We start from the raw sequence: 20,787 nt of genomic DNA, 5'->3' as shown, positions 1-20,787 counted from the left end.
CGTTTTGGCTCCTGAATGATCGAAAACTGGAAGTGAGTGTTCTGGTTTTTGAATGATTTTTAGAAACCGAACGTCCGGTGTGGCTTCCGATTGGCTGCAGGACGCTTCTGCAGCCAACCGCAAGTCGTGCCTTGGTTTTCGAACAGTACCGGGAGTCGAACGGACTCCCGGAACACATTCTGTTTGAGAACCAAGGTACGAATGTACTTTTGAAAGAAGCAAAAAACCAGGTATCTTTGCTTTTAGAAAGTTTGGGAAATGCTGGACAATGCTATGTGGTCTCCTTTCATCTTCTCTAAAGCACTGAGCACACTTCTCCCACATCCCACCCCACTGAGTTCATTCTTACTCAATATTCGGTTATTGCAGATTCTCTCTTACGGGCTGTGATTCCCTCCTGTCTTCCCCACCCCTTCCAGGAAATGGACATCGAGGAAATTTTGCGCTTGGCCGAAACCCGAGAGAATGAAGCATCCACAAGCGCCACAGATGAACTTCTGTCTCAGTTCAAGGTATGGACCTATGTGGGTGGAGCATAAAGCAACGTTGGCATGTTTTCAGTTATTATTTATTGAATTTATATCGCAGCCTTCCTCCCCAAGGAAGCCAGGGGCAGAGGATAAGACAATTTAAAAATGAAATGAGAGCATTCTCAAATAGGAGCCCAGGAGTGGAATATAACCAACCCTGTGAAGATATGATAGTTTCAGATCTTACAAGAAGTACCAGCACAGATGGCAGATAATTTTGCCAGTGGCAGTAGAGCAATTGTGTCCAAACTTCATCCCCACCTCACTCCGGAAAAATTCCTGCAGACACTCATGATTGTGACCCGGGTTCAAATTCCTTCACAGTCCCGGTGGCCTTGGAGAAGGCATGCACTCGCAGCCTCAGTTTCCCTTCGTGTTAGCGGGTTCCTTCTCACACGGTGTCATTGTGAGGAGACACACACACACACACACACACACACACACAAAGGCCATGGGATTGGTTCGAAATATTTTTTAACCTGGTGATGAGGAATGAAACCTGGCACGTGTTTTATCCTTTGTAGGTGGCCAACTTTGCAACGATGGAGGAGGAGGAAGCCGAGCTTGAGGAGAAGTCTCAGAAGGACTGGGACGATATCATCCCGGAGGAGCAGAGGAAGAAGGTGGAGGAGGAGGAGCGGCAGAAGGAACTAGAGGAGATCTACATGCTTCCCAGAATCCGCAGCTCGGCTAAAAAGGTATGGCCAGGGCAGGGCGTGTCCTCCTCAAGTTGAACCCAGACCAACCACTGCCATGTCCCAACAGCTCTTGTCAGCTAAAAATGTAAGAGCTCAACTCATTCAGGCCAAAAGTCCATCTAGTCCCCCTGCAGCCACTCGGGTGCCTTTGGGAATCCCGCATGCAGGAGCTGAGTGCAGCAATGCTCTTCTTTTCTACATTTAAGGCATTCACACAGAGCCTGCTGCTTCAGTGAGGGACATATGGCATTTATTATTTCCTCTTAACAATGTGGGGCACTTGATAGGGAGATGTAAGCAAAGGCGGGTGATTGCCCCCGAAGGGTTTAGGAGGTGTGAGAGAGGGCAATGCAGGACTGGAGACTGCAAAATGGGTTAAACGGGTCCCTTGCAGATTTCAGTTTCCCCTCTTGCACAATCTGCTTTTTGAAATGCAAAGCATGGCCCCTCGTTGGGAAGGAACATAGGAGGCTGACTTACATTGAGCCAGACCATCAAGCTCAGTACAGTGGTGCCTCGCAAGACGAAATTAATCCGTTCCGCGAGTCTCTTTGTCTTGCGGTTTTTTCGTCTTGCGAAGCACGGCTATTAGCGGCTTAGCGGCTTAGTGCCATTAGCGGTTTAGCGGCTATTAGCAGCTAAGTGGCTATTAGCGGCTTAGAAAAAGGGGAAAAAAGGGAAAAAACTCGCAAGAACTCGCAAGATGTTTCGTCTTGCGAAGCAAGCCCATAGGGAAATTCGTCTTGCGAAGCACCTCAAAAGACGAAAAACTCTTTTGTCTAGCGAGTTTTTCGTCTTGCAAGGCATTCATCTTGCGGGGCACCACTGTATCACCTACTCTGGCTGGTAGCTGCTCTCCAGGAGTTCAGACTGATCTCTCCCAGCCTTGCCTAGAGATGCTGGGGATTGCACCTGGGGCCTTCTGCCTGCAAAAGCAGATGCTTTACCACTGAGCTGTGGTCCCGTGCCTTTAAGGAATAGCAGCCTTAAACCAAGTCAGACCATTGGCTAATCTAGCTCAGTATTTTCTACACTGGTACCAGCTCTAAAGGGTTTCAGGCAGGGGGCAGTCCTAGCCCTAGCTGGTCTCAAACCTGGGGCCTTCCTCATGCAAGCAGATGCTTACCACTGAACAATGGCCCTTCCTGAACAAGTGGGTCTGCTTTTATAGGCAATAGCCAGCACATCACAGCTCCAGCAGGACATTGGAAGCCTTTCACCCTCCTCCTCTGCCAAAATATCTGGGGCATCCTGAAGTGATGAGAGCTCAGGGGCTAAGATACCTCCTGCTGCAAGCAAGCAGCCTGGCTGATCTGTTGTCCTTTCTGCCCCCATAGGCTCAGGCCAATGACAGCGATTCGGATGTTGAGATGAAGAAAAAGCTGCAGGGGTCGTCCGGCTCGGAGAGCGAGACGGAGGACTCAGACGATGATAAAAGACCCAAACGAAGAGGGCGGCCCCGCAGCGTCCGGAAGGACATGGTGGAAGGCTTCACAGACACGGAAATCAGGAGGTCAGCACTGATGCCTGATGGGGTTTCACCTGCATTTATTCCTCCCCCTGCCCAGGAGTCTTGAGCAGGCTCTGATAGTCTTAAGCTCATTTTCATTTAAGCGAAAAAGCCCTCCCCTTTTTTACAATCCAGAATTACTTTATATACCTGGCAGCTATTTTCCCCCCACACAGCCCAGCAAGGTTTTGTGATAACCCTTGGAATTCCAGGGAGATTGTGGTACTCTTGGGATGGTGGCATAATCATGATTTGGGGGCTGGAGTTAGCAGGATCCCTGAGTGCCTTTTGCAATAGTTAGGTGACCAGCTCCACAGAACAAGTTTATTCAAGTAGGAATGCACTTGCTGGAACTCTTCTGACAGCTGTTGCCCCATTCTTTTGTTTGAATCCCGCAGGTTTATCAAGGCCTACAAAAAGTTTGGCGTTCCCCTGGAACGGTAAGTGCTGATCTATTTAGTTGGGGGTGCCAGGGATTACACTGAGGGTACTGTTACTATTTTTTATTTTACTGGATTTTTCATCATGGCTTTCCTCCCTGCGAAGCCCAGGGCAGCAAACAATACATTTTTAAAGCAAAAACATTGCAAAACAGATTAAAATATTCTAAAAACAATTAAAAAACATGTTAAAACAATTAGAAACATTCATTTTTTATTTTCTTATATGTCACCTTTTTTACGATATAGCATATTTTTATTAAAAAATTATAAACAGCAGCAATTGCAATTTAAAATCAGTCTTCCATCCAGTGATCTTGAGGTTGCCACAACATTTGTGGGCCACCAATTTTTGGATAGACTGGATAGTTTTCAAATTCTGCCTGAAAGTTGATAATGATGGAGGCAGACATACCACACTAAGGAGGGTAATTCCCAGAGTTCCCTGGGAAGAAGGTTTGACTCTTTAAACCACTCTGGGAATTGTCACACTGTGATGAGAATGGGGGTCTCCTCACAACCCTCCGCACCCTTAACAAACTACAGCCCCCAGGATTCTTTGGGGGAAGGCTGTAGGATGTGGCATTTCATTTTATTATTTCATTTTTATTGATTTATCAATAGACATGTGGTACAGACTAACACATGATACAAACCATACCAGAATGAGACACGGAGCATATTCAGTATATAAGTCAAATTAAAGAGATGCCATTTAATATAGCCAGTTTCTTAAGATGCGTCTATGTAGCCCAGGAGTGAGTCATAGGAGGAGTACATCTATGGGTCTCCCTATTTATATAATTAAAAAAAAAAGTGGAGACCTGTCTGCATCAAAAATGTCTGATTTGGCTCTGCCCCAGATTACACGTCTATGTCTGACCAGATGTTCAGATAAAATCACGTCCCATACATTGATAAACGATGCCTCTGGAACTTCTGATGAGTTCCAGTGTGGCACTGGGCTATGAACAGTCTGCCGCCACGAGGGAGCTGTTTCCATTCACTTCATTGTCCTCTTCTCCCTCTTCCAGGCTGGAATGCATTGCCCGAGATGCGGAGCTGGTAGACAAATCGGTGGCCGACCTCAAACGCCTCGGGGAGCTTCTTCACAACAGCTGTGTTTCGGCCATGCAGGAGTACGAAGAACACCTGAAAGAGAACCCTGCAGAAAGTAAGTGGAGAAGAGTCTTGCATCCAGGAAAAAATGATTGGTCAAAGCACTTGGATCCTCATGCTTTTCAGATAAGCAACTCACCCCTCCCCTCCCCCTGTTGCTTGTAGCTGAAGCATCTGTGGCTCTTTTTTTCCAGACAAAGGACCAGGGAAGAGAAGAGGCCCCACCATTAAGATTTCTGGCGTCCAGGTGAACGTGAAAGCCATCATTCAGCACGAAGAGGAGTTTGCAATGCTGCACAAGACCATCCCAACGGACCCGGAGGAGAGGGCAAGGTGAGTCTGAAGGTTCCTGGGTACACAGGGAAGAAGAGCGCAAGGAGGCGAGAGTTGGCGTAGAGCAGGGGCAACAGTGGCCTGACTTTCAGCTGCTTTCTAGATTGCAGCTTTGGTTAACCTGTAAATTAATGGGACTCATTGAGCTTCAGGCTCACTCCTTCATCTTCAGACTCCCAGCTTACTTTCCTTTCTTGAATGAGATAGGCAGAAGAGAATATTCACGAGGGAGCCCTCAGCGGGTCCAGAATGGAGTCCTTCCTCTCAGAAGGGGTGTTCATCGTATGTTACATTCAAACCAGTGTACCATCTCTGGACATATCTAGTTGGGATGCGGACTCGTGGTTATTTGTATGTAACACTCAATGTATCTAGCTGTGTACACACCATAGTGGAGCTGTGCTCAACAAGTGTACACTCTTTCAACACACACCAACACTTGTACATGCGTAGAGGAAGCTTGCACCTCAGTGTAATGGGTGAAGAAGCCTAAGACACTGGAAAGTTTAAGTGAGAAAGACACAAATTTGTGCCTTGTCTCTTTCTCCCTGTCCCCCTTCTGTTGCAGACCTTTAGAGGCATAGAAAAATAACTCTGATGTAAAAAGTGAAGAGAGACAGTGTCGTTCAGTGGTTATAGTGTTGGACTTAGACCTGGCAGGCCTGTGTTCAAATCCCTACTCAGCCATGGGTAACCATAGGCCAGCCACCCTTAGCCTAGCTTAACTCACAGGGTTGTTGTGAAGATAAAATGGGGAAGGAGGAAAACCATATATACCATCTTGAGCCAAACAACAAAACCTCTTACCTGTTTTTCTGCTCTCCCATTAAATTGCAGGTTCTGCCTGACTTGCCGTGTGAAAACTGCCCATTTTGATGTGGATTGGTGTGTGGAAGATGACTCTCACTTGTTGGTGGGAGTATATGAACATGGCTACGGGAACTGGGAGCTCATCAAATCAGACCCAGAGCTGAAATTGACCAACAAGGTACAAGAAACCTCACATGCAGAGGGAGGCCTGGTTTGCATGTAAGCCACGGTTAGTTTAGCCAAAGAGTGGTTTGTTTGGCTGTGCAAACTCAGCCAACAGAATAACTGAGGTTTGTTTCCTCCCAGCCAAACCACAACGTGAAGCCACAATTTGCTGTTGGCTTACAAACTGTGACATGTTATGGCTATGGTTTAGTGTTATGTTTGAAACCATAGCCTTGCTTAACCATGGTTTGTTAGGCCACTCCACCCTAGACGCTCACTAAGCTGTGGAGGCAAAGCTAGCTGGAAAACGAAAGCTTTGGAGAAACAAGATGCGCCTTGTTTTCAGGTCTGTGAACATGGTTTGTTGAACGAGCCATAGCTACAACAAACCATGGCACACTGTCATGTGTGAACGCAGGCAGTGTGTGTGTGTCTGCAGACAAGTGTTTGGCTTCCTCCAAAGACAATTCCAACCCTCCACTGAGCAACCAGGCTTAAATCAAAACAAGTAATAGCAATAATGGTGTAAAACAACATGTCTGGAAGTCTGTTGTGCTCAGGGAAACTGGGTATAAATTCTGTGGTTCAACTGGCAATGTATTTTGCTGTTGACTACAACCCGCAAAGCTCACGGAAATCTGGGCAGAAGAAAAAGAAACGGGGAAATAGGAAGCGGAGGGAGGGTTTCTGATTGCTTTGATCCTGACATGGCGTGAGCTTCTGTGCAGACCTGGCCATTTATTTATACTCTTAAAGAATGCTGCCTCCTAGAGCAGAAAACACTGCTCTAGTGTTTGGATTACTGATGGGTGTCCAATTCCCCCCACTTTGAATTCTTAGTCAAAAAGAAAAGGATCTAGGAGTCTTGGTTGACCACAAACTTGACATGAACCAACAGTGTGACGCAGCAGCTAAAAAAGCCAATGCAATTCTGGGCTGCATCAATAGGAGTATAGCATCTAGATCAAGGGAAGTAATAGTGCCACTGTATTCTGCTCTGGTCAGACCTCACCTGGAGTACTGTGTCCAGTTCTGGGCACCACAGTTCAAGAAGGACACTGACAAACTGGAACGTGTCCAGAGGAGGGCAACCAAAATGGTCAAAGGCCTGGAAACGATGCCTTATGAGGAACGGCTAAGGGAGCTGGGTATGTTTAGCCTGGAGAAGAGGAGGTTAAGGGGTGATATGATAGCCATGTTCAAATATATAAAAGGATGTCACATAGAGGAGGGAGAAAGGTTGTTTTCTGCTGCTCCAGAGAAGCGGACACGGAGCAATGGTTCCAAACTACAAGAAAGAAGATTCCACCTAAACATTAGGAAGAACTTCCTGACAGTAAGAGCTGTTCGACAGTGGCATTTGCTGCCAAGGAGTGTGGTGGAGTCTCCTTCTTGGGAGGTCTTTAAGCAGAGGCTTGACAACCATATGTCAGGAGTGCTCTGATGGTGTTTCCTGCTTGGCAGGGGGTTGGACTCGAGGGCCCTTGTGATCTCTTCCAACTCTATGATTCTAGTCCACTTCCCCATTTTCTTAGTTGTAGCTTTCTGTATCTTATAATTGGAAAGTATATGGGGGGGGGGGCTCTTGCTGTCAGACCTTTGCTTTCGTTGATGCCCATGGCCTTAAAAACATTTCTCTCTCCCCCCCCCCCCAAGATCCTTCCTGTTGAGACAGACAAGAAGCCTCAGGGGAAGCAGCTCCAGGCACGAGTCGACTACTTGCTGAAACTACTCAAGAAAGACATGGAGAAAAAGGACGGAACGAAAGAGGTGGAAGAGGTCAGTTCCACCATGGATGAATCGCAGCAGAAAAGGCAGAGTCACTAGATCAGGCCTTGTGCATTTCACACATCTGACTTGGCACTTCAGTAGTGCACAGGTCAGCTTTCTAGTCCCTGTGGAGGCAAATGTATGCTTTGGAAACATATGGATGGGGCTTTGCAAAATCTCTCAAACCAGAGTGAGGGCTGAATAGGACCCCTAGGTCTTTTAAAGCATCATATGCCAAGCCTGGTGCCTTCCAGTTTGGACCACAGGTCATCAGCCCCAGCCAGCACAACTGTGCTTCTGTTAACATCAGCATCATGCAGCCATGCCGCCTAGGGCTGATGTGAGTCGTAGCCGGTCCAGAACTCACGAAGAGGGGGCACCATATTAGCAGAATGCGCCATGCGCTACGAGGCTCTGCATCTCGGTCTGTGTGTCATCTGGGAGGGAAACTTTCCTTGGGAAGTTGCAGTTCTCCTGCTCTTGACTGACTTCTTCTCCTCTCGCCTTAGACCAAGGCGAAAAAGAGGAAGCCCCGCACAAAGAAGGAAAACAAGTCTCTCAAAGGGAGAGATGAGCATGGGAATGAGGTCTCCTCTCCTCGACACTCAGACAACCCCTCAGAAGAAGGAGAGGTCAAGGTAAGCCCAGTTTGGCAGGTCTCCTGTGATTCCACATGCCCAACTGTGTAATATCTGATGTGCAGATTCTATTGTGTTGAATAATATATACAGCTGGCAGATGAAGAACTGGAAATTCTCTTTTTTGTCCGTCCGTCCCCCCCATTTTCTTTTTTTCCTCTCTGTGGTGTAGTGTGTAGGGAGTCAGTGTGGTGTAGTGGTTAAGAGCGGTAGATTCGTAATCTGGGGAACCGGGTTCACGTCTCTGCTCCTCCACATGCAGCTGCTGGGTGACCTTGGGCCAGTCACACTTCTTTGAAGTCTCTCAGCCTCACTCACCTCACAGAGTGTTTGTTGTGGGGGAGGAAGGGAAAGGAGAATGTTAGCCGCTTTGAGACTCCTTCGGGCAGTGATAAAGCGGGATATCAAATCCAAACTCCTCCTCCTCCTCTTCTTCCTTTTCTTCTTCTTCTTCTTCTTCTTCTTCTCTCTCTCTCTCCTTTTCTGGTCTGTGTTTTTATTTAGATAAGCTTTTTAGCTTTGATAAAACAAGTATTTGATATTTTTGTATTCCTTTTAAAATTTATCCCTCCCCCCCCCCCACAAAAAAATTCCACCAGGAGCTGGTGGCTAAGATTTTGTTTCCCAGATGCCTCACCTCAGGCACAGTCAGCAGAGCCCCTTCCCCTGTTCAGTTTCTGTAGTCTTTCTCCACTCCCCACAAAGATAGCTTTGAAAAACCAGGTTTTTTAAAAAACAACAACAAACAAACCCATAATAGCTGTGAACATTAGCCTCATATGGATGATCCATGCCATTGCTGTTCTTTTCAGATTATGGCTTGTATAGACTATAAATTGGCCCTTCAGATGTTTTGTTTTTTTTTTAAAATAATTTTTATTGGGTTTTTACATTTTATAACAACAGACACACACACAAAGACAAAGACAAACAAACACACAAATACAATTACATACCCTAAGTTTCTTTACCCACTTTCATTGACTTCCCCCCACCCCCTCCTCTTACATCCCAATTCCAAAATTAATTCAGCAAGTTCTTACCTAACCTCTTAAAGATATTCACATTGCTTTTAAAAATTAAAATCTTTTGTTTATCTATATTCAACTATCCAATTCTCTTATAATCATTAATTTCTTTTTTTTTTAAGGTCGATCTAACTTCCCCTTCACAAATTTTCCCTTTATTATATTAATTATAGGTCACATTGACCAAGTAAAACAAAACATAACATTTTATAATTCTATTCTCTCCCCCCCCTGCCCCGGTTTCTGTCCCTTCCTAGACCAATGTCCAGAAAACAAACAAAAAATATTTCTAGCCCGGATTCCTCACGTCCGAGGCGTCTGATTCTCTGTCAGTCCCTCTCTGCCAGCTATATTGGTAGTCCTCTTTGATGGTCCTAAGACCCCGAAGGAGTTCAGTCAGAGTCAGATCATATTTTCTTTCATTCAGAATGTTAAAGAGTGTTTGCTGCGAAAGACCATCTAGTTTTCCATACTCAAGAGAAAAGTCCCAATCATATTGCTTTGTTCTTTCTAGTTTTAATATTCCAAGTACTCCAGGGGCTTCTCTCTTCTTCTTTCTCATCTTTCGCAGGTCTGTAATCCAGAGGTCTTCTTGCTCATACTCTAACGCTGCAGATTTCTGGTTGATATTTTCCACTTGTAGTGTCTGAACTCCTTCTTTTTTCCCTGTCAATTCCAAAGGCATCTCTTCCTGCTCAGCTGCAGAATTTTTATCGTACATCTCCTTTGTGCATTCAGCAGAGTTGTTTGTTTCAAGATTCAAGGTCATAAAAACTTTACTCAGAGCCATACTCTGCTCCTGCAGGATTCCCACGAGAAAAAACATTTTTTCTATCTCCGCCAGTAATTTTCCCTCTGCAGCCATTGTAATGTCACTAATTCCCCCTAGGGGGCTTTCAGTTATTTAGTAGTCCTTTTCCAATAATCTGTTACTTTGTTATTATCAATACTTTGTTTCCAATCGCCTCAGTCCAAATGTATCAGCTTTAATTCCAAGAGTCATTAAATAGCAAAATTCTTTACTTTGTCCGCCCGTTTGACAGCTTCTTTGACAGCTGTCAAACTCCTTTCAGTTCTTCCTCCGGGACCCAAATAGGACACTCCCGGGTTCTTTGGGGGGGATACACACAAAGTTCCAAATTCCCTTTCTCTCCAGCACAAAAATCTTGTTCTATCAAATTTGTGAGAAACTTTTAAATCATCAAAACAGTATTCATTCCACCTTAATTCTCCGTTCCTTGCTTTGAAACGTCTATAAGTAGAGGGGGTGCGGACTTCCCTTTAACACATCCCCCGATCGTGCCGAATTCATAGGATAAAATTTTTAAAGTCCAAATTCCACTACTCACGGGTCCTTTGTTATCCAGTCCAAATTTTGGGAAGAAAGTCAGCGCTCTCCGGCCATGGCTTGCGGCTTCGCTCTACTGAGGTAGCGGTCTACTCTCAGCACCACGCCACTCTCCGTACCCTCTCCGCAGCCTTTAAAAAGGCTCTTCGTGGGTCGGGGAGGGCGCTTAAGGTGCCCACCGAGTCACCAAGTCCGCAGGCTTCCGCGCCTGCGGTTTCTGAGGGTCCCCGTGTCGCCGGCACGGCAAGACCCGTCCTCAGCAGAGCCGATTCCCTCCGGAGCTCGGAGGGAATCCGCCATTAGCCGTTCGCGCTAACCCGGAAGTCTAGCCCCTTCAGATGTTTTGGACTACAACTTCCATCATCCATAGGCAGAGGTGTTATCACAGTTCAAGGATTCATTCCAGCTAGGTAAAAGCACTTAAGGGCTGGTGAGGAAGAGAAGGTAGGATAGAGGAGGGGCCTGGATAGAGTCACTAGGGCCCGATACAGAGGCGCAGGGGACGAAATTCACCACCACCTAACCTGCAATCCCTCAGCCCTGAAATAAATGAAACAGGTTTGATTTTTTTCCCCCTCCCCTTCCTGCTTTCCCCCTTTCCTTGCAGGAGGATGGCTTAGATGGCAGCCCTGTGAGAAAGAAGCAGAAGAAGAAAGAGGACAAAGAAAACAAGATAAAACAGACGGCAAGCAAGAAGGAAAAGGAAGAGGAGAAAGAGAGGAGGAAGACAAAGGGCAAAAGAGAAAAGGTAACGGAGATGGTCTTGCCGCACAAGGAAAATTCACATAGGAATCAGTTTAGCAACCCTGGGTGAGATACTGAGTAATAATTTCTCACGCAGAACTGTATCAGGAACTGCCTTCTGTGGCTTCAGCCTGGCCTCATCTCTCTCCTGTGCGAAATTGCTGCAAATTCCGTGTTTTGTTTTTATGTTTGCCATGCCTCGTTTTGTCTTCTTACAGGCCAAAGGCAGCGATGCCAAATCTGCAGGCAAAGGGAAGAGATCTCAGTGCCCCGTCCACATTACAGCTGGGAGTGAGCCCATCCCCATTGGAGAAGAGGAAGAGGATGACTTGGACCAGGAAACCTTCAGCATAGTAAGTATTTCCTCATGGGGTCAGAGAGGAAGGGGTCCCATTCGTTATTCCAGCCCCGTGTGGTTTAGACTAGTTGATCTCTTGCATCTTTGGGCTTCAGAATTTTTGCAAGCTACTTTATTCAAGTCAGCAGCATGTACCTTTTCATTCATTTATTTAGAAGCGTTTTATATATGGCTTTGTATTTCAAGAAACCCGTAAGCAGGGCACAGTAGGCAGTGGTATGAGCAGGTTGGGTTTATGGTGGGTGGTTTGGACTACAACTCCCAGCATGCATTGGTCAGGGCTGATGGGAGCTGTAGTTCAAAACATCTGGAGAGCACCAGCTGTGGAAAATGTTGAAAAGGCAGAATGAATGCTGGAAGTTCTGTCCCATATGTGGTGGCATGAGCACAAATAATCCCAAATTCACAGTTTTCAAAAGATGGCTAGGGCCGCCCCCTGTAGGAAGGTGGTAAATAATCCTCAATAACGTGTAGCTTTGCTCTCTCTGCTGCTCCCCTCCCAGTGCAAAGAGCGGATGAGGCCTGTCAAAAAGGCTTTGAAGCAGCTGGACAAGCCAGACAAGGGACTGACGGTGCAGGAGCAACTGGAGCACACGCGCAGCTGCCTGCTGAAGATTGGCGACCGCATCTCAGAGTGCCTGAAAGCCTACTCAGACCAGGAGCTCATCAAGCTCTGGAGAAGGTAACCAGCTCCACCTACCCGCCTGCCTTCCTGCCTGTCAGACCTTCCACTGCGCTCTCACGCTGGTTGGCTACTGAGGTCAGGTTTAAGGAAGCTGGCTTGGCCCACCTAGCTTGGCCCACCAGGTCTGATCCCTTGGAGATCTGCCGGTCAGTATGGACCTTGGTGGACCGTAGATCTGACTTGGTATGAGGTAGTTTCTTCAGTCCCTATACCTTTGGGGGAAAGAGCATCCAATTTGTGTGCAGAAATCCCCAGATACAATCCCCAGCTATTCCTGGTAGGGCTTGGAAAGACTGCCTCTCTAATGCCCTGGAGAGCGGCTACCGGTCAGTGTGGACAATATTCAGGTAGAAGGATCAGTGGTCTGCTTCTTTTATGAAGAAGCTTCCTGTTCATTTCATTTATTAGACTTACTAGTTGCTCGTCACCTGAAGGTCTCCAAGCAACTTAACAGCAAGGACAAGATATACAACGCACCCTGTGCTGTAAGCTACCCTGGCAGAAATGTAATATAGGGAGTGCAAAATGTAGGAAGTTGCCTTATACTGAGTAAGACCATTGGTCCATCTAGCTCAGCATCATCTTCTCTGATTGGCAGCAGCTCTCCAGGGTTTCAGGCAGGGGGCATCGTGTCCCTACGTAGAGATGCTGGGCATTGAATCTGGGACCGTCTGCATGCAAAACAGATGCTCTCCCAATGAGCATTTACATTGCAAAATATCGGTTGCTTTGGCTTAGAATTTAGATTTAGGGGGGTTTTTTAATGAAAGAGTTAATGATACTAGAGTTTAGACAGTAAAAGCATGTGTTGTAAAACAGCTAATAAAATGGAGTAAAAAAACAAACATCAGGGAAGAGCAGGGTAGGAAATCAAGAAGAAATAGGTTTAAAAATGTTTAACGTTCTGGCATATTTTTGGAGGTTTAATAAAAATGATTGGGGGCGGGCGGGAAGAATTTAGATTTAGTTTTATAAGAATAAAAACTATAACATTACTGCCACGCACAGCACGGCAGGCTGGATTTCTTGGGTTATATTTGATTTGACGTTCTGCATGGCTCAGGCCTTTAATGTACAAAGTAATCCCAAAGAGAAGAGATGCCTCCTGAGCATATGCAGAGTGTGCCTCTTCAGTCTCAGCTGGGTGATCTCCAGATAGACTGCATTCAGGTGGAATCAAGGGATGGGGTCTCATCCGGGCTAGACTGATAGAGGAAAGGGGTAAGCAAATTGCTGTTCTGTCAGTTCGCTAAAGGGGGGGAAATGAAAAAAATGAAATCCATTCGCCTCCTTCCAGGAACCTGTGGATATTTGTGTCCAAGTTCACAGAATTTGACGCGAGAAAGTTGCACAAGTTGTACAAGATGGCTCACAAGAAGCGGTCGCAGGATGAGGAGGTGAGTCTGAAAAGCAGAGAGGAGTGGGGGGTGGGTGGGAGAGAGAGAGAGAGAGAGAGCGAGAGCACGCTAGGCTCTTGTCACTGAAAGGCAGGATACAAATCTAATTTAAAAAAAAATAAGCAAAGGAGATTTGTCCTGTAGAACAGGCTTTGCCAAGCTGGTGTTTTCAAGACGTTTTGAAGTACAACTCTGGACAGCTACCTCTGTCATGCTGGGGCTGATGGGAGTTGTGGTCTAAAACATCTGGAGGGGGCACCAGGTTGGTGAAGGCTGCTGTAGAAAATAGGCGGTGCCCTTGAGATCCCTTCCACCTCTATAGTTCTGTGATTCTGTGATGCACCCTTAGAAACCAGAAGGAGCCTGGGCAAAGCTTTCTTGATTTGGTCTGCAGATGTACAGTATTCTCTTTTGCTTCCAGACACTCTCTGCATCTTTTGCATGGGCTAGCTGGGAGTCAGAAGGCTCAGTAAGGAGACTATAGAGCCAGAAGAGGGCTGGAGCAATGGTCCTGCAAGGAAAAGTTGCAGTTTTGGGGAGGTCGTTTGTTTGCTTTGATAAATAAGGGGAGATATGCTGGATAAGAGGTATATAAAGCTATGTGTGGTTTAGAGCAGTGGGTCCACAAGTGAGTCACCAGGCCGTGTAGGATTCATCAGCGAACACAGATGGCGTGCTTACCTGCCCATGAATAAAAACTCTGAATAACTTTGTTAAGTACTATAACAATTTCAATGAAGTCCAGATTGATAGGGACGTTAAGTAAACTTTTTGCTTGGAGGCCTCAAGTAATGGCAAAAATAGGCAAACCAGCAGTTAAAATGCACCAGATTGATGGATGCCGAAGATGCAAAGTTAAAAATTCACGTGACAATAGAATCAATGGGTCGCCATTCTGAGTAAATTTGGACCAGCAGCATACCATAGTAAAAAAAAGGTTGGGATCCTCTGGTGTGGAGAGACAGTGAGCAGAGGAATGTTTTTCACCTTTTCTTGTAATACTAGAGCTCCATTGAAGCTGAATGTTTGGAGTTTCAGGACAGACAGAAGAAAGGACTTCCTCATTCAGCAGCATAGTTAAACTGTGGAACTCACTCCCACAGGAGGCAGATTAGCCACCAACTTGGACGGATTGGGCAAATGTGTGGGTTATCAATGGCTACTAGCAATGATGGCTATGCTCTGCCTCCGCAGTCAGGCCTTATGCCTCAATACTAGTCTCTGGGGGTCACAGGAGGGGAGATCTACTGTTGCACTGAATTCCAGCTTTGGGGGTTCCCATGGAGGCCTCTGGTTGGCTGCTGTGAGAACTGGATGCTGTGCTAGAAGGGCCCCTGGCCTGATCCAGTTCAGGCTCTTCCTATGTTCTCACGACAAGATTTGTGTGGGAAGGGCCCATTCACGCTGTCCTCAGGTGACTCAGTCAGTGCCAGGAGCCTTTTATTGTGAATTAACTGCCCCCCCTCCCCTCGTCATCCTCAGCAGGAACAGAGGAAAAGGGAGGAGGCACTGGGAGGCAAGAAACCGTTTCGTTCGGAGGCATCCGGGTCGGGCCGAGATTCCGTGATGTCTCAGATACCTCATGGACCTCATGCTCAGAAGCTCCACCAGCCTCCGACATCGCATCCTTCCCAAATGCACGGGCACCAGAGGGAGAACTACAACAACCCAAACAAGAGGCATTTCAGCAGTGCAGGTCAGAGACCAAGCAGGAGCCCACAAAGAGCCTCCTCTCCTTATTCCTCTAGCTAGAACTTCTCCCTCCAGATTGAATGGATGGCCATTGCTCCCCAACCTGGCTTCTTCCAGATGTTGCTCAAGTCCTGTCAGCCCCAGCCAGTATGGCCAGTTAACAGGGAGGATCCATCAACCTCCAGGCTGGACTACTATAACGCACTCTATGTGGGTCAGCCCTTGAAGGCAGCCTGGAAATTGCAACTAGTGCAAAATACCGTGGCAAGAATGCTGGTAGGGGCAGGAGGCTCTGAGCTTATCATTGTCCTTTTAAATTTTTTTGCCTCAAGATGCCTTTGTAAAAAAATGGCATTTCAGAAATTGTGTTTATTTAGCTGTATACCGCTTAAGGGGGCGGGTGGCGCTGTGGTATAAACCACTGAGCCTCTTGGGCTTGCCGATCAGAAGGTTGGCAGTTCTAATCTGTGTAATGGGGTGAGCTCCCGTTGCTCTGTCCCAGCTCCAGCCAACCGAGCAGTTCAAAAGCACACCAGAGCAAGTAGATAAATAGGTACCGCTGCGGTGAGAAAGTAAACAGCATTTCCGTGCGCTCTGGTTTCCGTCACGGTGTTCCGTTGCACCAGATGCAGTTTAGCCATGCTGGCCACGTGACCTGGAAAGGTGTCTGTGGACAAATGCCAGCTCCCTCGGCCTGAAAGTGAGATGAGTGCCACAACCCCATAGTTGCCTTTGACTGGACTTCACTGTCCAGGGGTCCTTTACCTGTAACCTTATACCGCTCAGTGCAAAACAAGGCTTATAAGTGCTTCACAAAGTATAAAAACCTAAGATACATTTTGGCTTAAGGGTTTGTACGGAGGGACAGGCAGGCTTTGTACAGTCCATTGTGACAATGCCCAGGACTGATCTGATCGTGGAGAACCCCCGCCGCGCGCATCAGCTTCCAGGGACCCCTAGGGATCCTGTCCTGCCCATTCAAGGGCGTTTCGTGAAACCGAGTTGAGCCTTCCCCTCCCTTCCGTTTGTGCAGAGCGAGGTGACTGGCAGAGAGACCGCAAATTCAGCTATGGCGGCAACAGCAACCAAGTGTGGGGTGGAGAACGGCATCATCAGTATGAACCTCATTGGTACAAAGAGCACCACTATGGAGACCGCCGGCCACGTGGTGAGCCTCGTGGTGAACCTCGCAACTACCGGCTGAATAACCCAAGCCGCAAGCGGCCATATGAGCAGTACAACAGTGACCGAGATCACCGGGGCCACAGGGACTATTACGACAGGTGAGCCACCAGCAGCAGAACTTGGCCGGGTAGCCGATTCCCTGCACTCAGCAACCAGGCCTCTCCAGCTCTGCCCTGAGCTGTTTCATGTCCTCCTCGCCCCCAGCACTGGCCACTAGGTGGAGGCCTGGCTTTGTTGAATGAGGTGACAACTTAATTTCTAGCCAGGCCCCAGCATCGAGCAGCGACATCAGAGTATTCCAACAAAAATGGGAGAAGCGGGAGTGGAGATGGCCAATGTTGGCTTATTCATCCCACGTTCAGGACTGAAATCAGTCCAGTAAATGCAATCTGTATTCACTGTTGTTTTTGTTTTCAGTTCACAAACCATACGCAGTTGATTAGTAGTAGCAGGAACAGTTTTGTTTAGCTGTAAGCCAAAACACAGAAAAAAGACAGATTTGAGCCACAAGCTTGGCTCTTAATTTCCTCTCAGCCAGTGCAGTAGAGAAACATACAAGGTAACATCGTTTTCCTTGTCCGTCTGCAAAAAGCACATGCGCTCACTTGGTGGAACAACACCCCCACCCCGGTCGCTAAAAACAAACATTAGATTACTCCCCCCCTTTATGCACTGCATTTCCTTTGCATTGAAACGAGCAGGGTGGAATAACGTCATGACAATGGAATGCATTTGCATAATTAATTATGTTAGTCATGTAATTTCACCACAGTCAGACAAATGACATGGTTCTGGGCAGAAGACGACTTGCAGTGGACTGGAAGCAGTGCCGCATGTAGACCAGCAATAGGATGATCTCCTGCTCTCAGCTTCCTCCTGTCAATTACTGTGTCTTGAGGAACTCGGGGTGGGGGGAGCCAGTCAGAACACCATTACAGAGTGAGGCCAACAGAGATCGGGGGAAGGCAACTTTCCCTTAAGACTGGCTGGAACTCTAAATGTTTTCTTGATTATTTGAATGGGTTGGACATAGTCTTGTTTCGGTAGACATGGAGCCCTGCACTTCCCAAAAAGAGGCGAGGGAAGAGCTAGTTGGGGACTAGGGGACTGCTTTCTCCCATACAAACTGCCCCAGGTCACTATGGTCTGCAGGTGGGTCATTGCATGTGGACATGGGCCTGTGATTTGCTTCTCTCCAAACAAACCATGTTGAGAAACCAACCTGGTGCCCTGATGGCCTATGGCTCCCACCAGTCCCGGCCATCTGGGAATAGGATGTTTCCTCAGTCCCCACTTCTGAGCCGACTGCTCTCTGTGTTTGCTTCTGCCTAGGCATCACCATGATTCGAAGAGACGGAGATCAGATGAGTTCCGGTCTCAGAATTACCACCAGCAGGACTTCAGGAGGATGCCTGACCATAGGCCTTCCATGGGCTACCATGGCCAGGGTCCCTCAGACCATTACCGGCCTTTCCACCTGGACAAATCGCCGGATTACAAACAGCTTCTCCCCCCTCCTCACTCCCAAGTCTCGGACCCTCGCTCCCCACCGTCACAGAAATCTCCACACGACACCAAGTCCCCTCTAGATCACCGGTCACCCCTAGACAGGTCATTAGAACAAAAGAACAATCCAGATTATAACTGGAGCAGCCGGAAAACTTAGATTTCATGGTTGGGAGATCAGGCGAGAACCTCATCTGAGGTAATTTGGCCTGAGGTAAAATGGCAGGTGCTGTGGTTCGTAACCAGAGACTCTGAACCTGCTGCTGTTGGGTCCTACATTTGCAGAAGGATCATAAGAGCTGGACCAATTGTGGGGGGGTTGCCTGGATTTCTGCCCCAATCTCTCCTCACATAATCCTGCTGGCCAAATGTTTGGGGAGTTGACTTCCCTTCACTCGAGTGACCTGATGCGGGGAAAAGGCCAGGCCCACCCTGGGTTTTTGTTTTGTTTTCTGTGTCTCGCGGCCTAACTGGTATCCCATGGACATTTCATGGAACTTCAATCGATGGCTGCCTGAGGCACAGACGGAGGAAGGAGACCTGTATGGCCTCGCTATGGAGATCCAAGTCATTGGCTGGGATGGAGAATGGGAATGGAGGTGCTGGCCTGTGTGGGTTTGCCCCTCTTTAACGGTGGAGGTTTGGCATAGGGGTGAGGGATGGGTGGGGGGGAACAAGTCCTGAGGTGGCTGGCGCAGCCTTTCAGTAACAGGACCTGAACATCTCCAACTGTAGGTGCCCAAGACTTGCACATATATATATATATATGCAAGTCTTGCACATATATATAGATTATATGCAAGCCTTGCACACACACACACACACACATATATATATGCAAGTCTTGCACATATATATATATATATGCAAGTCTCTGGCGCCTACAGTTGGAGATGTTCAGGTCCTGTTACTGAAAGGCTGCACCATTCATCTCAGGACTTGCTCCTCCCCACTCCTCCCTCACTCCTATGCCAAACCTCCACCATTCAACAGGAGCAAACCCACAGGTGCCCAAGCCTTGCAGGACTTTAACATCTCCAACTGTAGGTGCCCGAGACTTGCATATAGTCTCAGGCACCTACAGTTGGAGACGTTCCGGTCCTGTTACTGAAACACCAGGGCTTGGGGGGGGGGGAATGCACTCCCCCACTGTAGGTTGATTCTCATTTCTCATTTTCCCAGGAAAGAACATTAACTGCACATGTTAGAATCTGTATTGTGCCAGGATTGAGGAAGTAGCGCTGGGTTTGGATCCCAGTTTGGATGAATTCTTGATGGATTTGGGAATGGGGGAGGAATATTATTTCTGGGGTCCATTCCCAACATCTGCATGGCAGTATTGTCCCCCACCCATTTTCTCCAATATCTACAGGCTGGAAGGACTAAGCTGTGGATTTCTGAGGGGGAGGGAGAAACAGAACATTACCCCACCGGCTAAAAGAAAAACAACAACAGCCGCAACCAGTTATTGATAATTAATTTATATTTGTGACAAAAAGAATTGCCACTGTCCTAGTGATTTCTGATGTAAATATGTTTGTTTATAGAGTATGTATTAAAAATTTTTTCCTACATTGTAGGCTGTACTTTGGATTCTTGTATATTAAAATGTGACATGGACATTTTCAGAAATCGGACTGACTGCTTGTTTTCTGTTTGCTACCACCGCGCGATGAGTTCCTTGTGTTGGTTCGTTGGATGGTTTTGAGGTTTGGCTTATCTGGACTGATTCCAGGCTACAGCAGACATGTCCAAACACACACTCACATGTAGTCCTGCATGTGCAGGCACACGTTCTCACACACATACTTTCTCTCACCCATAAAGCACTTGGCGAGGGGGAGAATGCTCTGTTTCCTCGAGTTCCTTGGATGAAAGGCAGGATATAAATCTTGGTCTTCCCTGCTACTTCCTGTGCAGAAAATGCAGGACATTTTTCTGGATGAACCCACCGTGTAGGCACACGTTTTCCAAAATGAGGCTCACCACTTCATTGAAAATCTCATTTCATGTGCACATGTAACAGCGGGATGATGAGCGAAGGGTATCCTGCCTTCCAGAATCTTAAAAAATGCTCCTTAAATCGTTTGTCAGATGCTCAAGCTCCAAGCTGCAGAATATTCTTGAATCTGACTTTTTCATCAGATCCTGCACCAACTCACCATCTGTGTTGCAAGCACTACATCTGTATAAAGCTTGCCTGACAAATGACCTTGCATGGGTGTTGTCTCCTGGCTAGTACCTGAGCAAACTGGCTCAGTTCCCAGGTGCTGAAGAGGCCTGTACATAAATACACTGCAATTCAATAGATCAGGATGGAGAACCTCATCTGAATGGGCAACTTTAGGCCCCAGGTTTGGCCTCCAAGTCTATATATGGCCCTCAGGATTCTCTGAAGCACGCGCGCGCGCACACACACACACACACACACAAATAAATTCACCTTGCTTTGCACTTTCCTGGTTTTGTTTTGTTTGTTTGTTTGTTGTTGTTTTTTTGCCTGGCTGGCCTGGGTGCTTGAATTCTCACACAACTTTTTGCCTGCCTGGATTGAGGCTAGAGAATTGCGGCCCTCAGACTGAAAAACCGCTCGGATGACTTCATGGGGTCAGCCAAAAATGCGATAAATGAATCCATTGACGTAGAAGACATCAGCTATAACATGATGGCATGTTGTATGTATACTTATGGCAATATTTTAGAATCTTGAGTTTTAGTTTCCGTATTTGTAGGCTTTGGCTACCAGGCAAGGTAGCCAACTGGAAGGTAGTGGATTCGCTGGAGGTTTTCAGGATCCTTGAGCTGTGATTCCTTCTTTGCAAGGGGTTGGA

At 47.1% G+C, this 20,787-nt stretch overlaps 1 protein-coding gene across 6 annotated transcripts in view; it reads left to right on the top strand.

Moving 5' to 3' along the window:
• CHD2 (chromodomain helicase DNA binding protein 2) overlaps window positions 1-19,588 on the top strand; it is a 70,486-nt gene extending 50,898 nt beyond the window's left edge. For 4 of the 6 annotated variants that reach the window (XM_081838654.1, XM_081838658.1, XM_081838656.1 and 1 more), the window contains 16 exons: window positions 420-512; window positions 1,055-1,228; window positions 2,566-2,741; window positions 3,137-3,178; window positions 4,213-4,352; window positions 4,492-4,630; window positions 5,468-5,618; window positions 7,262-7,384; window positions 7,885-8,013; window positions 10,997-11,137; window positions 11,352-11,486; window positions 11,995-12,173; window positions 13,474-13,573; window positions 15,056-15,269; window positions 16,299-16,548; window positions 17,783-19,588. In XM_081838654.1, the coding sequence (XP_081694780.1) occupies window positions 420-512; window positions 1,055-1,228; window positions 2,566-2,741; window positions 3,137-3,178; window positions 4,213-4,352; window positions 4,492-4,630; window positions 5,468-5,618; window positions 7,262-7,384; window positions 7,885-8,013; window positions 10,997-11,137; window positions 11,352-11,486; window positions 11,995-12,173; window positions 13,474-13,573; window positions 15,056-15,269; window positions 16,299-16,548; window positions 17,783-18,116 (2,520 nt within the window). In that variant the 3' untranslated portion in view covers window positions 18,117-19,588. The remainder of the gene's footprint in view (window positions 1-419; window positions 513-1,054; window positions 1,229-2,565; window positions 2,742-3,136; window positions 3,179-4,212; window positions 4,353-4,491; window positions 4,631-5,467; window positions 5,619-7,261; window positions 7,385-7,884; window positions 8,014-10,996; window positions 11,138-11,351; window positions 11,487-11,994; window positions 12,174-13,473; window positions 13,574-15,055; window positions 15,270-16,298; window positions 16,549-17,782) is intronic. The other 2 variants (XM_081838655.1, XM_081838657.1) reach the window with 1 other exon arrangement.
• The last annotated feature ends 1,199 nt before the right edge of the window (window positions 19,589-20,787 follow it).

This window comes from Podarcis erhardii, assembly GCF_964252035.2.
Source record: "Podarcis erhardii genome assembly, chromosome: 14".
Taxonomy (NCBI): Eukaryota; Metazoa; Chordata; class Lepidosauria; order Squamata; family Lacertidae; genus Podarcis; species Podarcis erhardii.
Note: the sequence above shows the minus strand (reverse complement) of the source record. Positions and strands in the feature narration are given on the sequence as shown.